Raw genomic sequence first — 15,248 nt, forward strand, 5'->3', positions numbered from 1 at the left:
CTCCCTTTCTCTCACAATGCTTCACGGATTGGGCAGATTATCCATAAATTTTGGCATGTGCTATCTATCCACGGGGAATTAGACGAGCGCCCTAAGATTGCTTATTCTCGTAAATCTAACTTGGGAGAATTATTAAAACGTCCATTGATGATACAGGGGATTGGTAGACATGGCCCTTGTGGCCATTGTGTTTACTGTCAATACTCCTTAGATGTTGGATGGGTGATGATACCGGGTACAACAAAAAAGTTTTATTTACGTCACAATACTTCATGTGATAGTAAGGAGGTTGTGTACTGTATAGTATGTCCATGTTTGATGTACTATATAGGGCACACTAAACGTAAATTAAAACAGAGACTTGCCGAGCATGTTAGTAACCTGAGGCTTCATAAGAGGGAGGCTCCATTAGTAGCTCATTGGCTTCAAAAAAATCATGCTGTTGAAGATTTACGTTGTGTTGTGTTGACACAATTGTGTGCTAGAGCTCAAGGAGATGTTACGGTACAACTATTTGCGCTTGGGAAGCAATGTATTTTTAGTTGGAATACAGTGGCTCCGATGGGCCTTAATCTTGAAGTCGAATGGTTGTAGCATGCTCTTTGTTTCGCAATGATTGGTGGAGTGAGGTATTTAAATCCGCCTTTGCATGCAATCAGTACAGGATTCGGGCTGTGGTCCGGGTGAGTCTTGCCATTTTGGGTTTCCCAGAGGGTTAGCAGTCACTAGTTGTATTAAATGTTTGGGATATTCAATGGGATAAACTTAGTTGATAATTGTACATGAAGAATAGGCGATATGATTGTGCTTTGCTTATTACAGGAGTTTTACTGTGTTCCTCCTGATGAAGTGGACAACGAAATGTGGTCTCGCATAGAGGAACGAGGAACTAGAGAAAGTTGGCATGATCGGAATGATTATGTAAAGTGGTTCCGTGGGAAGCTGGTTTCAAGCCTGGCACCGCATCCATTCAATATATGGCCTGTAATAGCTGAATCCCTTTTAACGGGAATTTGCTGTCTGCCTGTTATGGGCTGCTGATATGAACTTTAGTATACTGACTTTATTTGCAGCTGCACATATGAAGTGCATGGCAGCTGCGTTCACGATATATGTAGTAAATCAAGTTCATTTGTTATGTGTTAATTACAGAATATGAAGTTATATAACCAGAGCCGGTGGTTGGGACGCGGGGCTGGTGGTTGGGAGGCGGGGATAGTGCTGGGCAGACATACGGTCTATGCCCTCAAGAGCATAGGTACAAATCAAAGTAGGGTATACACAAAAAGTAGGACACACGAGTTGTCTTGCTGGGCAGACTGGATGGACCGTGCAGGTCTTTTTCTGCCGTCATCTACAATGTTACTATGTTACACAGATGATATAATGGTTATATGTAAAATGAGATCGGATGTGTGTGAATGGTTGATGGTGTGAGAGGTTTGATATGCAGAGTTCCTTTGGAACCATTTGGTGCTTATGAATGATAATTGCACATTTATTTTTCATTAAAGAGTGTTATTAATTTGAGTTGGAATACTTTAGTATTATTTGTATGAAATTTGTACTCCTAGTTAATTTATTTCCCCTATTGGTAGTAGATTGTTAATATTAAAAACCAGATCTGAACAGAGTCTTCTGCTCACCAGGTTAGCCATGAAAGGAGATGCTGCAGAGGCAGCATTCACAGCCCCTAGGAAGGGGAGAGTTATGGTTATTTCTCAGGGCTTACTCCTAGTTGCCACATTTCAGGCTCCATGAAATGACTAGCCTAAATAACCTAGGAGAGGAGCAATAAAGAAAGAGAAGTGATGGGATTTGATATACCACCTTTCTGTGTTTACATATTATATAAAAGGTACTTATTATAATCTTAGGGGAAGAAGTCCCCAGGTAGTTGTGAATGAAGGTTCATAGTAGCAGGATCTGAGACATGGTTCTGTCTGAGCTGGAAGCACATAGGAACAGAAGGAAACTGCCAGGTCATGCTCAGATCAGACAGTGACTTACAGACTCGTTCCATGACTAAAGGGTTTCTCTTAAAAGGGGGAACAGGAGTGCTGTACAAGATCCCCATGGTAAGTGTAACTCCTGAAGCGCTGTATACAAGCATATCCAAACAGGCACATTCTCATATCAATTATTCTGTACAGTATCTTATCTGAGGTCAACTAGAGGTAGAATGAGAAATCCTGAGGCATAGCTTATATTCATAAAACCATCCATGCACTTATTTCATTCTTGTGTCTCCTGTCTGTCTCCACTTCTTCTAACTTAGCCTATAAGACCTGTGGAACGGGGTCATCCACAGCTTACTCTGTGTTCTCCCTAGAAATTTTTACCAGTCATGTGGCATGAAGGAGTAGCTGGATGGGGGCAGGGGATTACTGTGCAGAATTATAACATTTTCTGGTTATGTTGGCTTGGTGATCAGTAAATGCTTATTAAAAAGGTCCTAGTAAGAACACTGCCTATTGTACCTACACGCTTTCTACCAATCATTCACTGTATCCTTGATCTGACACACCCAATACAAAGTCTAAATAAAAATGTTTGATTTTCCCTCTCAGATAGTGAACTCTCTCTCACCCCTTGTGACTACCCCCCCCCCCCTCCATGAGTCAGGAAAAATACAATTGTGCAGTGCCCTGCTCCTGATCTTTCCAACTATCTTACAGATCTGAACACCAGATCCTGTCCTGTCTTCTATTTCCTGCAAACAGCTAAACTCTGCCAGAAGCAGTCACTCCCACTATCCACGGTTCCCCATGCTGGCCTGCTCAAATAGCCTTGGAAGTTTTTGGTATGGCAGTCATCCTGGTACAGATGGACAGCGGCACCAACCCCAGGCTCCTTTCCCACTCACTTCAGGACGTTCTGCACCAGAATCCCTGCCACCACCCCCATGGTGGTGGGGAGACTTGCAGCACACACACCTTCCCGCTTCAATGTCCGTTCGTCAATATTTGCAGCAACAACCAGGGGTGGAGCACACTGTAAGAAAACCACACACCCCTTTTTACAAATACAAGGCAGGACTAGAAATTCTACAAAGAAAATTAAAAATACACCAAGATTGTGTTATCAACATTGTGTCCATGGAAAGTGTTCAGCTGTCAGAGGGAACACAGACTGTGTGTATAATGTACAATGAAAGTTCATACAGAGAAATTTATTTAAAGCAAGCACATCATCATGTCTCTGTAACAAATATTAGTACTTTTCTTTAGTATAACAATCAAAAAGGGATAGTGGAATTAGGTGAAATAAGGAAATGATGGGCGTTAAGTTGAAATTGCATAATCCATGGCCTGGGCCCTGCTCAACAGACTCAGGAAGGCACTAGGGCAGCAATGTATAGTCTACCCAGAGCAGGACAAAAAGACAAAGATGCCACCATGATACTGGACAGACACTTTTGTCTCAATATTCAGAACAATTCTATCAAGAAAATAACAGCTATGCTCAACTGGTATATGGATTTTCATCACTGCACATGCTCTTCCTCAGATGTCTCAATATTACCTACATACCGAGCACATATCAGAGGCCTAAATCTTCATGAATTCTGTTCTGTAAATTCATTTCAACCTATCAATCCTGACTGAAAACACATCGGAGATTCTCCCAGGAGAGGCACCCTCAGTTTTATGATTACAAAGATTATCAGTCTTAATTTATGACTGAGAAAATATTTTTCTGTTACGAGGGCTGAACTCGGAACTTATTTTGCAAGAAAGGGGAAATAATGTGTACCGCAAAGCAGGCTGTCTCCCCAGGTTTCATCAGCTGGATGTGTCCCGACACTGCATTTTCACTCACTCCAGATTCCATCCAGTTCTGTCCAAGTTCATTACAGGCCTAGCAACAAAATGAAAGGCAGACCAACATTAAAGTGTGAATGCATGTCATGCTAGAGGTTACAAAAGCACAGGAGATCAGCCCTAGGACAACTAAGAAGTGTTTCTTCCTGATCCTGACCTTGCGAGACTGGGAGAATGGGCGTGCAAGTGGCAGATGAAGTTCAATGTTGACAAGTGCAAAGTGATGCATGTGGGTAAGAGGAACCCGAATTATAGCTACGTCTTACAAGGTTCCGCGTTAGGAGTTACGGATCAAGAAAGGGATCTGGGTGTCGTCGTCGATGATACGCTGAAACCTTCTGCTCAGTGTGCTGCTGCGGCTAGGAAAGCGAATAGAATGTTGGGTGTTATTAGGAAGGGTATGGAGTCCAGGTGTGCGGATGTTATAATGCCGTTGTATCGCTCCATGGTGCGACCGCACCTGGAGTATTGTGTTCAGTACTGGTCTCCGTATCTCAAAAAAGATATAGTAGAATTGGAAAAGGTACAGCGAAGGGCGACGAAAATGATAGTGGGGATGGGACGACTTTCCTATGAAGAGAGGCTGAGAAGGCTAGGGCTTTTCAGCTTGGAGAAGAGACGGCTGAGGGGAGATATGATAGAAGTGTATAAAATAATGAGTGGAATGGATCGGGTGGATGTGAAGCGACTGTTCACGCTATCCAAAAATACTAGGACTAGAGGGCATGAGTTGAAGCTACAGTGTGGTAAATTTAAAACGAATCAGAGAAAATTTTTCTTCACCCAACGTGTAATTAGACTCTGGAATTCGTTGCCGGAGAACGTGGTACGGGCGGTTAGCTTGACGGAGTTTAAAAAGGGGTTAGATAGATTCCTAAAGGACAAGTCCATAGACCGCTATTAAATGGACTTGGAAAAATTCCGCATTTTTAGGTATAACTTGTCTGGAATGTTTTTACGTTTGGGGAGCGTGCCAGGTGCCCTTGACCTGGATTGGCCACTGTCGGTGACAGGATGCTGGGCTAGATGGACCTTTGGTCTTTCCCAGTATGGCACTACTTATGTACTTATGGTAAGTAGCATGACTCGGTGGAAAAAGCCTGAAAAACGTTTGCAAAAAACAAAATTTAATACCCAACAAAAAAAAGCTATATTTTTGCCTTACTACTACTGCATTTACTCGGTTTCAGTACAGCGATGATACTTACTTGTAGCAGTTATTCTCAGATGACAGTAGGCCATTCATTCTCACATTGGGGGGGGTGACGTCAACCACATCGCCTGGTGCGGAGTACTTTAACAGCATGTATAAAAGAGAACACGCTAGTGCCTTCCTGTCCACTACAAAAGCGTGGAACCAGAATGCAAAACAACTCCAAGGGGAGGTAGGAGGGTATGTGAGGATGAATGGCCTGTTGTCCTCAGAGAATACCCTGCTACAGGTAAGCATCTTTGCTTTCTCAGAAGACAAGCAGGCCATATCCTTCTCACATGTGGGAATCCCTCGCTACCAGGCTTATTGAAAACAACAGTAGGTCAACTGTAACTCGCAATGGCGAGTTCAGTAAGGATTAGACAAACTATATACTAACAGGATCATGGTCAAGCAGTCTTGCTTGAGTTTCAGCAAAGTCTTCTCCACAAGAGGGATGGGAGGATTTGCATACAGAGGGCCACGCCCCCAATGGAGTTAAGGCATCCGATGCTAGTTTGTCGTTTGCACTGACCCTGGAACAGTACTGAGAAGGGACTTTGTAATTGTACAGATGGCAAAGAGATCCACCGAGGGGGGTGCCCCACACTCTGAAGAACTCCCAGGAATGGCCCATGCTGATAGACTGAGCAGGGGTCATGCACCACATGAGTAGTCAGTCGGCTAGGGTGTTGGACTTGCCCACCAGATAGGTGGCCTTGATTCTGATCCAATTCCAGATGGCCCACTGCCACATCTGGACAGCCTCCTGCCAGAGGGCATGATCCAGTACCCCCCTGCTTGTTGGTGTAATACATTGCAACCTGATTGTCCATTTGAATGAGCATAATTTAGTTGACCAGTTACTACTACTACTACTACTATTTAGCATTTCTATAGCGCTACAAGGCATACGCAGCGCTGTACAAACATAGAAGAAAGACAGTCCCTGCTCAAAGAGCTTACAATCTAATAGACAAAAAAAATAAATAAAGTAAGCAAATCAAATCAATTAATGTGAATGGGAAGGAAGAGAGGAGGGTAGGTGGAGGCGAGTGGTTACGAGTCAAAAGCAATGTTAAAGAGGTGGGTTTTCAGTCTAGATTTAAAGGTGGCCAAGGATGGGGCAAGACGTAGGGGCTCAGGAAGTTTATTCCAGGCGTAGGGTGCAGCGAGACAGAAGGCGCGAAGTCTGGAGTTGGCAGTAGTGGAGAAGGGAACAGATAAGAAGGATTTATCCATGGAGCGGAGTGCACGGGAAGGGGTGTAGGGAAGGACGAGTGTGGAGAGATACTGGGGAGCAGCAGAGTGAATACATTTATAGGTTAGTAGAATAAGTTTGAACAGGATGCGAAAACGGATAGGGAGCCAGTGAAGGGTCTTGAGGAGAGGGGTAGTATGAGTAAAGCGACCCTGGCGGAAGATGAGACGGGCAGCAGAGTTTTGAACCGACTGGAGAGGGGAGAGGTGACTAAGTGGGAGGCCAGCAAGAAGCAGATTGCAGTAGTCTAAACGAGAGGTGACAAGGGTGTGGATGAGGGTTTTGGTAGAGTGCTCGGAAAGAAAGGGGCGGATTTTACGGATGTTGTAAAGAAAGAAACGACAGGTCTTGGCGGTCTGCTGGATATGAGCAGAGAAGGAGAGAGAAGAGTCAAAGATGACCCCAAGGTTTCGAGCTGAGGAGACAGGGAGAATGAGAGAGCCATCAACAGAAATAGAAAACGGGGGGAGCGGGGAGGTGGGTTTGGGGGGGAAAATGAGAAGCTCGGTTTTGGTCATATTTAATTTCAGGTGGCGTTGAGACATCCAGGCAGCAATGTCAGACAAGCACGCTGAAACTTTGGTTTGGATGCAAGGTGAGATATCAGGGGTAGAAAGGTAGATTTGGGAGTCATCAGCATAGAGGTGGTAGGAAAAGCCATGGGATGAGATTAATGAACCAAGGGAAGAAGTGTAGATAGAAAAGAGGAAGGGACCAAGAACAGAACCCTGAGGTACGCCGACAGGCAGAGGGATAGAAGTAGAAGAGGATCCACCAGAGTGAACACTAAAGGTGCGGAGGGAGAGGTAGGAAGAGAACCAGGAAAGGACAGAGCCCTGGAATCCAAGTGAGGACAGGGTATCGAGAAGTATGCTGTGATCGACAGTGTCAAAAGCAGCGGAAAGATCAAGAAGAATGAGGATGGAATATTGACCTCTGGATTTAGCCAGTAATAGGTCATTGGAGTTGATCTCTGAAAGCCCTTAAAGTGTTCCAGATTACGTGTAGCTGCAAAAGGTTGATCTGAAGATCTATTTCCTGAGCTGACCAAACACCTTACATAAGTACACAAGTATTGCCACACTGGGACAGACCAAAGGTCCATCAAGCCCAGCATTCTGTTTCCAACAGTGGCCAATCCAGGTCACAAATACCTGGCAAGATCCCAAAAAGGTCATTACATTTTGCGCTGCTTATCTCAGAAATAAGAAGGAGTTCCCCCCCAAGTCAATTTAATAATGGTCTATGGACTTTTCCTTTAGGAAGCCGTCCAGGCCTTTTTTAAACCCCACTAAGCTAACCGCCTATACCACATTCTCTCACAACGGATTCCAGAGTTTAATTACACATTGAGTGAAGAAATTTTTTTTCCGATTCGTATTAAATTTACTCCTTTGTAGCTTCATCGCATGCCCCCTAGTCCTAGTATTTTTGGAGAGAGTAAACAAACGATTTACATCTACCCGTTCCACTCCACACATTATTTTATAGACCTCTATCATATCTCCCCTCAGCCGTCTTTTCTCCAAGCTGAAGAGCCCTAGATGCTTCAGCCTTTCCTCAAAGGGAAGTCGTCCCATCCCCTTTATCATTTTCGTTTCCCTTCTCTGTACCCTTTCTAATTCCACTATATCTTTTTTGAGATGCGATGACCAGAACTGAACACAATTTTCGAGGTGTGGTCGCACCATGGAGCGCTACAAAGGCATTATACCGTCCTCATTTTTGTTTTCAATTCCTTTCCTAATAATACCTAACATTCTATTTGCTTTCTTAGCCAACGCAGCACACTGGGCAGAGGGTTTCAACATAACAACGGCGCCAAGATCCCTTTCTTGGTCTGCGACTCCTAAAAATGGAACTTTGCATTATGTAGTATGATGTCCATATAAATGAATTCCCAACCCCTGGTGTGATGCTTCTGTCATCAGCACCTTCTGAGGCTGAAGAATTTGAAAGGGTAGTCCCACTGTCAAACAGGATTGAATTGTCCACCAGAGGAAGGACTGAACAAACTCCAGCAACACTCGCATAACATCCGCTAGGTACCTCGAGGCCTAGGACCACTGGGAAGCTAGGCTCCACTGGGCAGTTCTCATGTGAAGACATGCTATGGGTGTGACATGCACCATGGAGGCCATGTGACCCAGTAACCTCAACATCTGCCAAGTTATGACCTGCTAGCAGGCTCGAACCAAAGCAGCAAGAGCAACTAGAGCGTCTGCCCTTGGCACAGGGAGAAAGGCTCGTGCCTGCTGCATGTCTAGCAGTGCTCCAATTAACTCCAATTGCTGGAACGGGAGTAGATGGGACTTAGGGTAATTTAAAATGAACCCTAGTAGCTCCAAAACCCAACCAGTTCTCTGAATGGACTCCTGAGAACAGTCCTTTGACATGCTCTTCACCAGCCAATCGTCCAGGTAGGGAAGCATATGGGCATCATAGTCTACATAGAGGGGCATTTTTGAAAGGGACGTTCAAGTTTTGATTAGGACATCCTCACAAAACGTCCCGGTCCAGGGGCAGGGAAACCCGTATTTTCGAAACAAGATGAACATCCATCTTTCATTTTGATAATACGGTCAGGGATGCCCAAATCCTGAAATTTGGTCATCCTTAGACATAGACGTTTCTGATTTTCAGCGATTTTCAAAACCAAGGACATCCATCTCAGAAAAGACCAATTGCAAGCCACTGCAGTGGACTTCATAAAATGCTCCCAGGAACATAGCTCCCTTACCTTGTGTGCTGAGCCCCCCAAATCCCACTACCCACAACTGTACACCACTACCACAGCCCTTACGGATGAAGGGGGGCACCTAGATGTGGGTACAGTGGGTTTTGGAGGGCTCGCCATTTCCTCCACAAACGTAACAGGTAGGGGGGGTATGGGCCTGGGTCCGCCTGCCTGAAGTGCACTGCACCCACTAAAACTGCTCCAGGGACCTGCATACTGCTGTCATGGACCCGAGTATGACATCTGAGGCTGGCAATCAATATTTTGAAAGATGTTTTTGAGGGTGGGAGGGGGTTAGTGACCACTGGGGGAGTAAGGGGAGGTCATCCCCGATTCTCTCCAGTAGTCATCTTTTTGTGCCTTGGTCATAAGAAAAACACGACCAGGTAAAGTCGTTCAAGTGTTCGTCAGGGACATCCTTGTTTCTTTCGATTATGGGTCAAGGACGTCCAAGTGCTAAGCACGCCCAAGTCCTGCCTTCACTACGCCTCTGACATGGCCCCTTGAACTTTGGCCATCTCTGCGACGGAAAACAGTTGGGGACATCCAAAATCGGCTTTCGATTATACCGATTTGGACAACCCTAGGAGGACGTCCATCTTCCTTTATGTCGAAAGATGGGCCAATAGTAACACTGCAACTACCACTAAACACTTGGTGAAAACCTTGGAAGCTGACGAGATGCCAGAAGGCAACATGCAGTACTGGAAGGGACATGTTATCACCCGAAATCTGAGATACTTCCTGTGACCTGGAAGTATCAGGATGCGAGTACAGGCATCCTTTAAAGTCCAGAGAGCATAGCCAATCTTGAGCCTGAATCATTGGGCGACAGGTGCCCAGGAAAACCATCCTGAACTTTTCTTTGACCACGAATTTGTTCACGGACCTTAGATCTAGGATGGAACGCCGACGAGGATGATGTCAAATCCCCACACGTCCTCTGTGTTGGGTCCAATGCTGACCGGTCCTGGGAGCCCTACACAGAAGCTGGCATCGAAGCAGGTGGAGATCTGCTCAATACACACCCACTCCTAACGTCAGACATGGGTCTTACAGCTATGGGCACCAATGCAAGCGCCAACATTGATTCGGACAAGGCTCCAAAAACTCTCTCTCTTTGAGCCTCTCTGGACAGCCAGGTTCTTTTCTGCATATGCAGGCAAAGGTGGACCCAAACACTGGGCACACAAGAAATGGGTGTCTGTGCCAGAGATGGTCCGACTGCACAGAGCTTGAAGCCACTGGGTACCTTTGATGGCAGGGAAGGAAAAACAGCCATGGTCAAATCAAAACAACTCGATGGTGACTTCAAAAAGGGGCAAATCACCAGAGAGAAAAAAAAAAAAAAAAAAAAAGACAGGGAAACTCCCGACTGGAGCTCAGGCCCAGACCCAAGGAAGTTTAAAAGTGGGGAAAAACTGTCTAAAAATGATAAAGGAAGGGAGAAAAAAAATCCTGAAGGGAAAACAAAAAGGAGAGAAAAAAAAATCCTGCAGAGAAGGGGCTGAAAAATGCTCAAAAAATTAACTCATGTACTAGACACTGAGGAGCCACGGACAGCACATTCTTTCCTCACAGCGGATGAAGAGACTGCTGATCAGCAGGCGGGCAAGCACTTCTGCATGTGCTGTTACAAGTTATACATGCTATTAAAGCACTCTGCAGTGGGCGACATGGATAATGTCACCCCACACAAGGATTATGACCTGCTTGTCCTCAGAGAATGGTACTTATCTACAAGACTTTCCCCATACAATTCAATAAACACACGCAAAATTTAAAAAAAAAAAAAAAAAACAAGAAACCTCAAGAAAGATGACAGAACACTTGATCAAGTGTACAATATTATGTTCATTGTTGATTTAATCATGGATTATGAGCGTGACCGGTCTTTATCTGCCGTCACTTTTACGTTACTATAGACTTGAATTATCTTGTGTAAAAAAGTGCATATTAGAAATTTAAATAGAAAATTTGTGAAACAGTGTGGCTGTCAGAGGTAGCAATGCTAATGCCACCTTAATAGATACCGACTACTGTAACCAAATAGGAATCATTTACAGCCCTGTTCAAACCTAACATGAAGATTGGGACTCCTGAAATCATTTATCCCATGCAGGGAAACAGGTTTGTTTCCTGGACTGGTTACATTTAATCCAGCACTGGTAGTTTCACATTCACAAGAAACACATTTTGGTTTCAATTTAAACACAACAGGAAACTAATCCTGAAAACTTCTCAGTGTATGGCATGAATCCGAGGTAACTCGCTTTTGCAAAACAATGCCTTGCCATTTAGCCCAATGTGAACAGAAAGGGTGTAGAGCTAGACTAATCTGTAATTGAATGCTGAACTAAATATTCCAGACGCAGAAGGGTTAGGGCATGAAAAACAGGAGTAATATGAGCCACAGCAGAATCTCTCTTATTGTCAGTTCAGCTCTGAAGCAGAATGAATTGCATGTTCCTGGCACTTACAGTGTTGATTGCCATACGAGCTTCAAAGTTATCCACACAGCTCAATACAAGGTCGACAGGCTTCCCTTCTTCCAGTGCTCCATTACTGTGACACAGAACATAGAGATTAATAACAAGTACCAATAGGATACTGTCAACAAGAACCAGTGAAATATTAAATCCATCTCAGTGAGTGAATGCTTAGGTCAGCCTCTTTCACAGTACCAGGACCAGTGACAAACAGGCAACAGCACCAGTGCAATCTCAGAAAGCAGAGACACTGTGCCAACAGGTATTACCATTGAACTGCTGCACCTTTTAAATCATTTAAACCAAGTTTGCTGTTGCTGTCTCTATGCTTTACCGAACAAAGATGGGATTAAAGAGTTAACAGTTAAAAAGATATACAAATCTTTACCACCTGTCATTCAGGCCATCAAAAAATTTTTTTAAAAAGTAAACATTAAAGTGTAGTACGAACAGAATCCCAATTTAAAGCATAAACTCTACTGCATAGATTATTCTGCATTTCCAAGCATTTTCTTTCATTTTAAAATCTTAAAAAAAAAAATCAAAAGCAGAGACTAGTTTAAAGAACAGGTAGTTTAATTTTAGAGTGCCTCTCAAACTCTAGTGCCCCTCCTCCCTTTCGGTCAACCCTTCTCCTTCCCAGCATCAACAATGTGACATGGATATAGTTTTTGAAAAGGCAAAGAAAGGAGTTAAAACATAAGAATAAGGGGTGTGGCCATTACTGTGAAAGGTGGCAAAAGTTTTAATTATTAATTTATTTTCAGAAATTTAGATCCTGCTTTAAATTCAAAGCTGGTTGCAATACAAAACATTCATAATAAACATATAACAAACCCCTATACCTATTGTTAATATATGTCTTCCATGCATCCAACATTTTGTGACCATTAGTGCAGGCTTATTCAGTAGTACATCAAAGCCAAGTCTACTCAGTCATTATAGAAATAACTAGAGGGATCAAAATACCCCTCCAGTACTAAACAGCACTTCTAAGGGAAAAGTGGAGCCAACACAGACCAACGCCCCCCCCCCCCCCCCCCACACACACTTTGAAGTACATTATCAACATGAAAATCTAATGAACACACCAATGCAATAGTGAAAGCTAGGATGACACAGACAGGTAATGAAAAGCACGGCAGGCTACATGTTGATGTTCTGGGGAAGCACACAGCTACGGTACCATTGAAGGATGAAGAACAGTGGGTGATACCAAGCATGAGGAGAATGTTGAAGAGCTATGAAAACTGCATTATTTGGATAGAATAAGAGACCATTACAGGTCCCTCAAGTTCCTTCTGGTGTCCTAACATCTCTCTTACGTGGTAATCTGGGGGGAGGGGGGGTAGAGGGAAGGGGCAAAAATATTCTGCACCTGTAGCCAATTCTACAGTGATAAGAAAAACTCTTACCCGACCCCAAACAATATCCTGTCCTTTAAACTCTTATACTGTTACCATAATAAATGTTGACAAGAGTCTCTACAATATCACCATTTTGATTAACGAAAAGCCCTTTATTTGAAGGTGGTGAAATACCAGTCCCGGAACACGCCTCTATTCTATTTGTTGCTCCTGATATAAAAATGTTATCTGCAAGATTCTTGCAGACTCCAATGACATTTGTCTAGTGTAATTAAAGCTTCTCTTAAATGTATTTTTCCCAATGCAAAATACTTCAGTATGGCCAATCATTCAAGCAAGTCATCCTGAGCAGCTTAAGGTTTCCAACGTAAAGTAACATTTAGCAGCAGCAAGACTACCAAGTACCTCAAAATATATAACAACGCTCATTCACAATAAACAATTGTCAATGCATTGATTCTACCCATCCTTACAAAGACAAGGTTTTACCTTATCCTGTCCATAAAATGTTGAAAATTGTCCAGGGTTGTGATATTGTAGTTATGTACTTCAAACTGAACATCAGGATTTATATTTCTTGAAGGAAAAAAAAAAAAAAAAGAAAGAGTGATGGTAATCTTAATCACAACATGTATACAATCTTGATTAATTTAAATTGGCTTTTGTAACCTGCTTTTACCCAAAGCATTTTGGTTTAAGGCGGAGCATGACGGCATAACATCTCATCCGTTATACAAAACAATGAATTATAAGCATGCACACAATCAAAACTAAATACAAGAAATCAAAACTCAGCAACATTCACAATCCATAAATGTATAAGAGGTGGCATCAATTAGTGACCCTTGAACCAAAATTTGCCCTAATGCAAACTCATCCTTAAGGATTTCTGATTGAAAGAGAAAAGCAAAGCTAATCCAGTTCTGATTTCAAATCTTAGAATAGGGCCAAATCCAAACATATTGTTCAAGTTTCAACTCCTGAACCAGAGGCACTCTCAGACAATATCTTGATTCAAGCAAAGAGCTTGAGTAGAAGATATTGTTATCAAACACAGTGGGTCCATATCCATAAGAGCTTTAAATGCAAAGTGTGACGACTTTAAACTAATCCATATGTTGATGGGAAGGAAGAAGTCAGTGGAGAAAAATTAATAAGGGAGCTGCTCTAACCCACCTTTTGCTCCCTTGATAAAAACTTTGCCACTGTACTCTAAAGCTACTGCAGCCTAAAGATTTTTTTGGCACTACCTATTTAGTGTGGCATAGAAGAGTCAAGCATAACATTGCTGACATGGAAGACTCATCATGACTAATCAGAAAACTGTCAGAGCAACTCATCTTATGTTTTAATGCTTTTTATTCTACAGTACTGACTTGTTCCTCCGTTATTAGTGTTGAATTAGTGATAATTCCTATACTACATACTTTTAATCTGATGGACAGATCAATAATCATGGGCCTGAAACAAGAACTTGTGAACCATTTTTACCCACTCAAAGCAGTTTGGTTTTGTCTGCATTCAGTTTTGAGTATAAACAATTTGTATTGAAGAATAAAACCAACCAAGTATAAAGGAGAACAAAACAATTTGTATACAATTTATATAGACATTCCCTTCTCATTCAACCCACCCTCCTAATAAAAGCTCTTCCCAATCCCCGCTCTCCCCAACTAATAGCCACTTGGCCTTAAGCCAACTATTATCCATCACAATTACAAGTTGGAAGATATTTACAGAATAACAAACACACATCTATGTTCTGAGCAAGAGGCTTTGTTTCTTATAACCTCTCACTCAAACAGAATCCTTCCAATTCAACTCTCCCCTACTCCCAACCCTCTAATATCCCCCTCCATGTCTGCAATCAGTTTTAACTATCATTCATCCAGATGTTCACAAGGACTGCATGTACACAAACCTCATCATATCTAGCCAGGCAGGAAAACTCTGGAACCATCAGAGAAAGTACTACAACTCGGTCATATGTAAAGTCATATGACCTAGACCGTTCCTATTCGGCTTTGTGGCTGGCTTCCATTGCTCATTTTAATATAAGACGTTCTCTTATTCTCATCATGTCCTTGTTACAAAATGGACGAGATTCTTGGGAATTTTACAGGAAATGCAATATGAATGCTTCTGCTATAGCCCCCTAATTTGGACAGAGGCCAACACTTCATTTCACATTAAGCTGCCTTAGCTGGGATTTTAACCAATGGTTTGGAACTGGCAAAGCAGAACAAGAATTGGCTTAACAAAAATTTATAATAGCTGTATATAAGGGTCTCCAAACTATGGCCGATGGTGGTCATTTTTCAAGGCGACCATAGTTTTCTGCCTATAATTGAATCTGGCCTACTGAGGACGTTTCCCTT

General features: G+C 42.9%; 1 protein-coding gene across 2 annotated transcripts in view; it reads right to left on the reverse strand.

Annotated features, from left to right (window-relative positions):
* The window catches only part of UBA5 (ubiquitin like modifier activating enzyme 5), a 42,894-nt gene that overhangs the window by 17,201 nt on the left and 10,445 nt on the right, over window positions 1–15,248 (reverse strand). For both annotated transcript variants that reach the window (XM_030206655.1, XM_030206664.1), the window contains 4 exons: window positions 13,360–13,446; window positions 11,495–11,579; window positions 3,757–3,861; window positions 2,867–2,994 (listed from right to left, as the gene is read on the reverse strand). In XM_030206655.1, the coding sequence (XP_030062515.1) occupies window positions 2,867–2,994; window positions 3,757–3,861; window positions 11,495–11,579; window positions 13,360–13,446 (405 nt within the window). The remainder of the gene's footprint in view (window positions 1–2,866; window positions 2,995–3,756; window positions 3,862–11,494; window positions 11,580–13,359; window positions 13,447–15,248) is intronic.

This window comes from Microcaecilia unicolor, chromosome 1 (assembly GCF_901765095.1).
Source record: "Microcaecilia unicolor chromosome 1, aMicUni1.1, whole genome shotgun sequence".
Taxonomy (NCBI): Eukaryota; Metazoa; Chordata; class Amphibia; order Gymnophiona; family Siphonopidae; genus Microcaecilia; species Microcaecilia unicolor.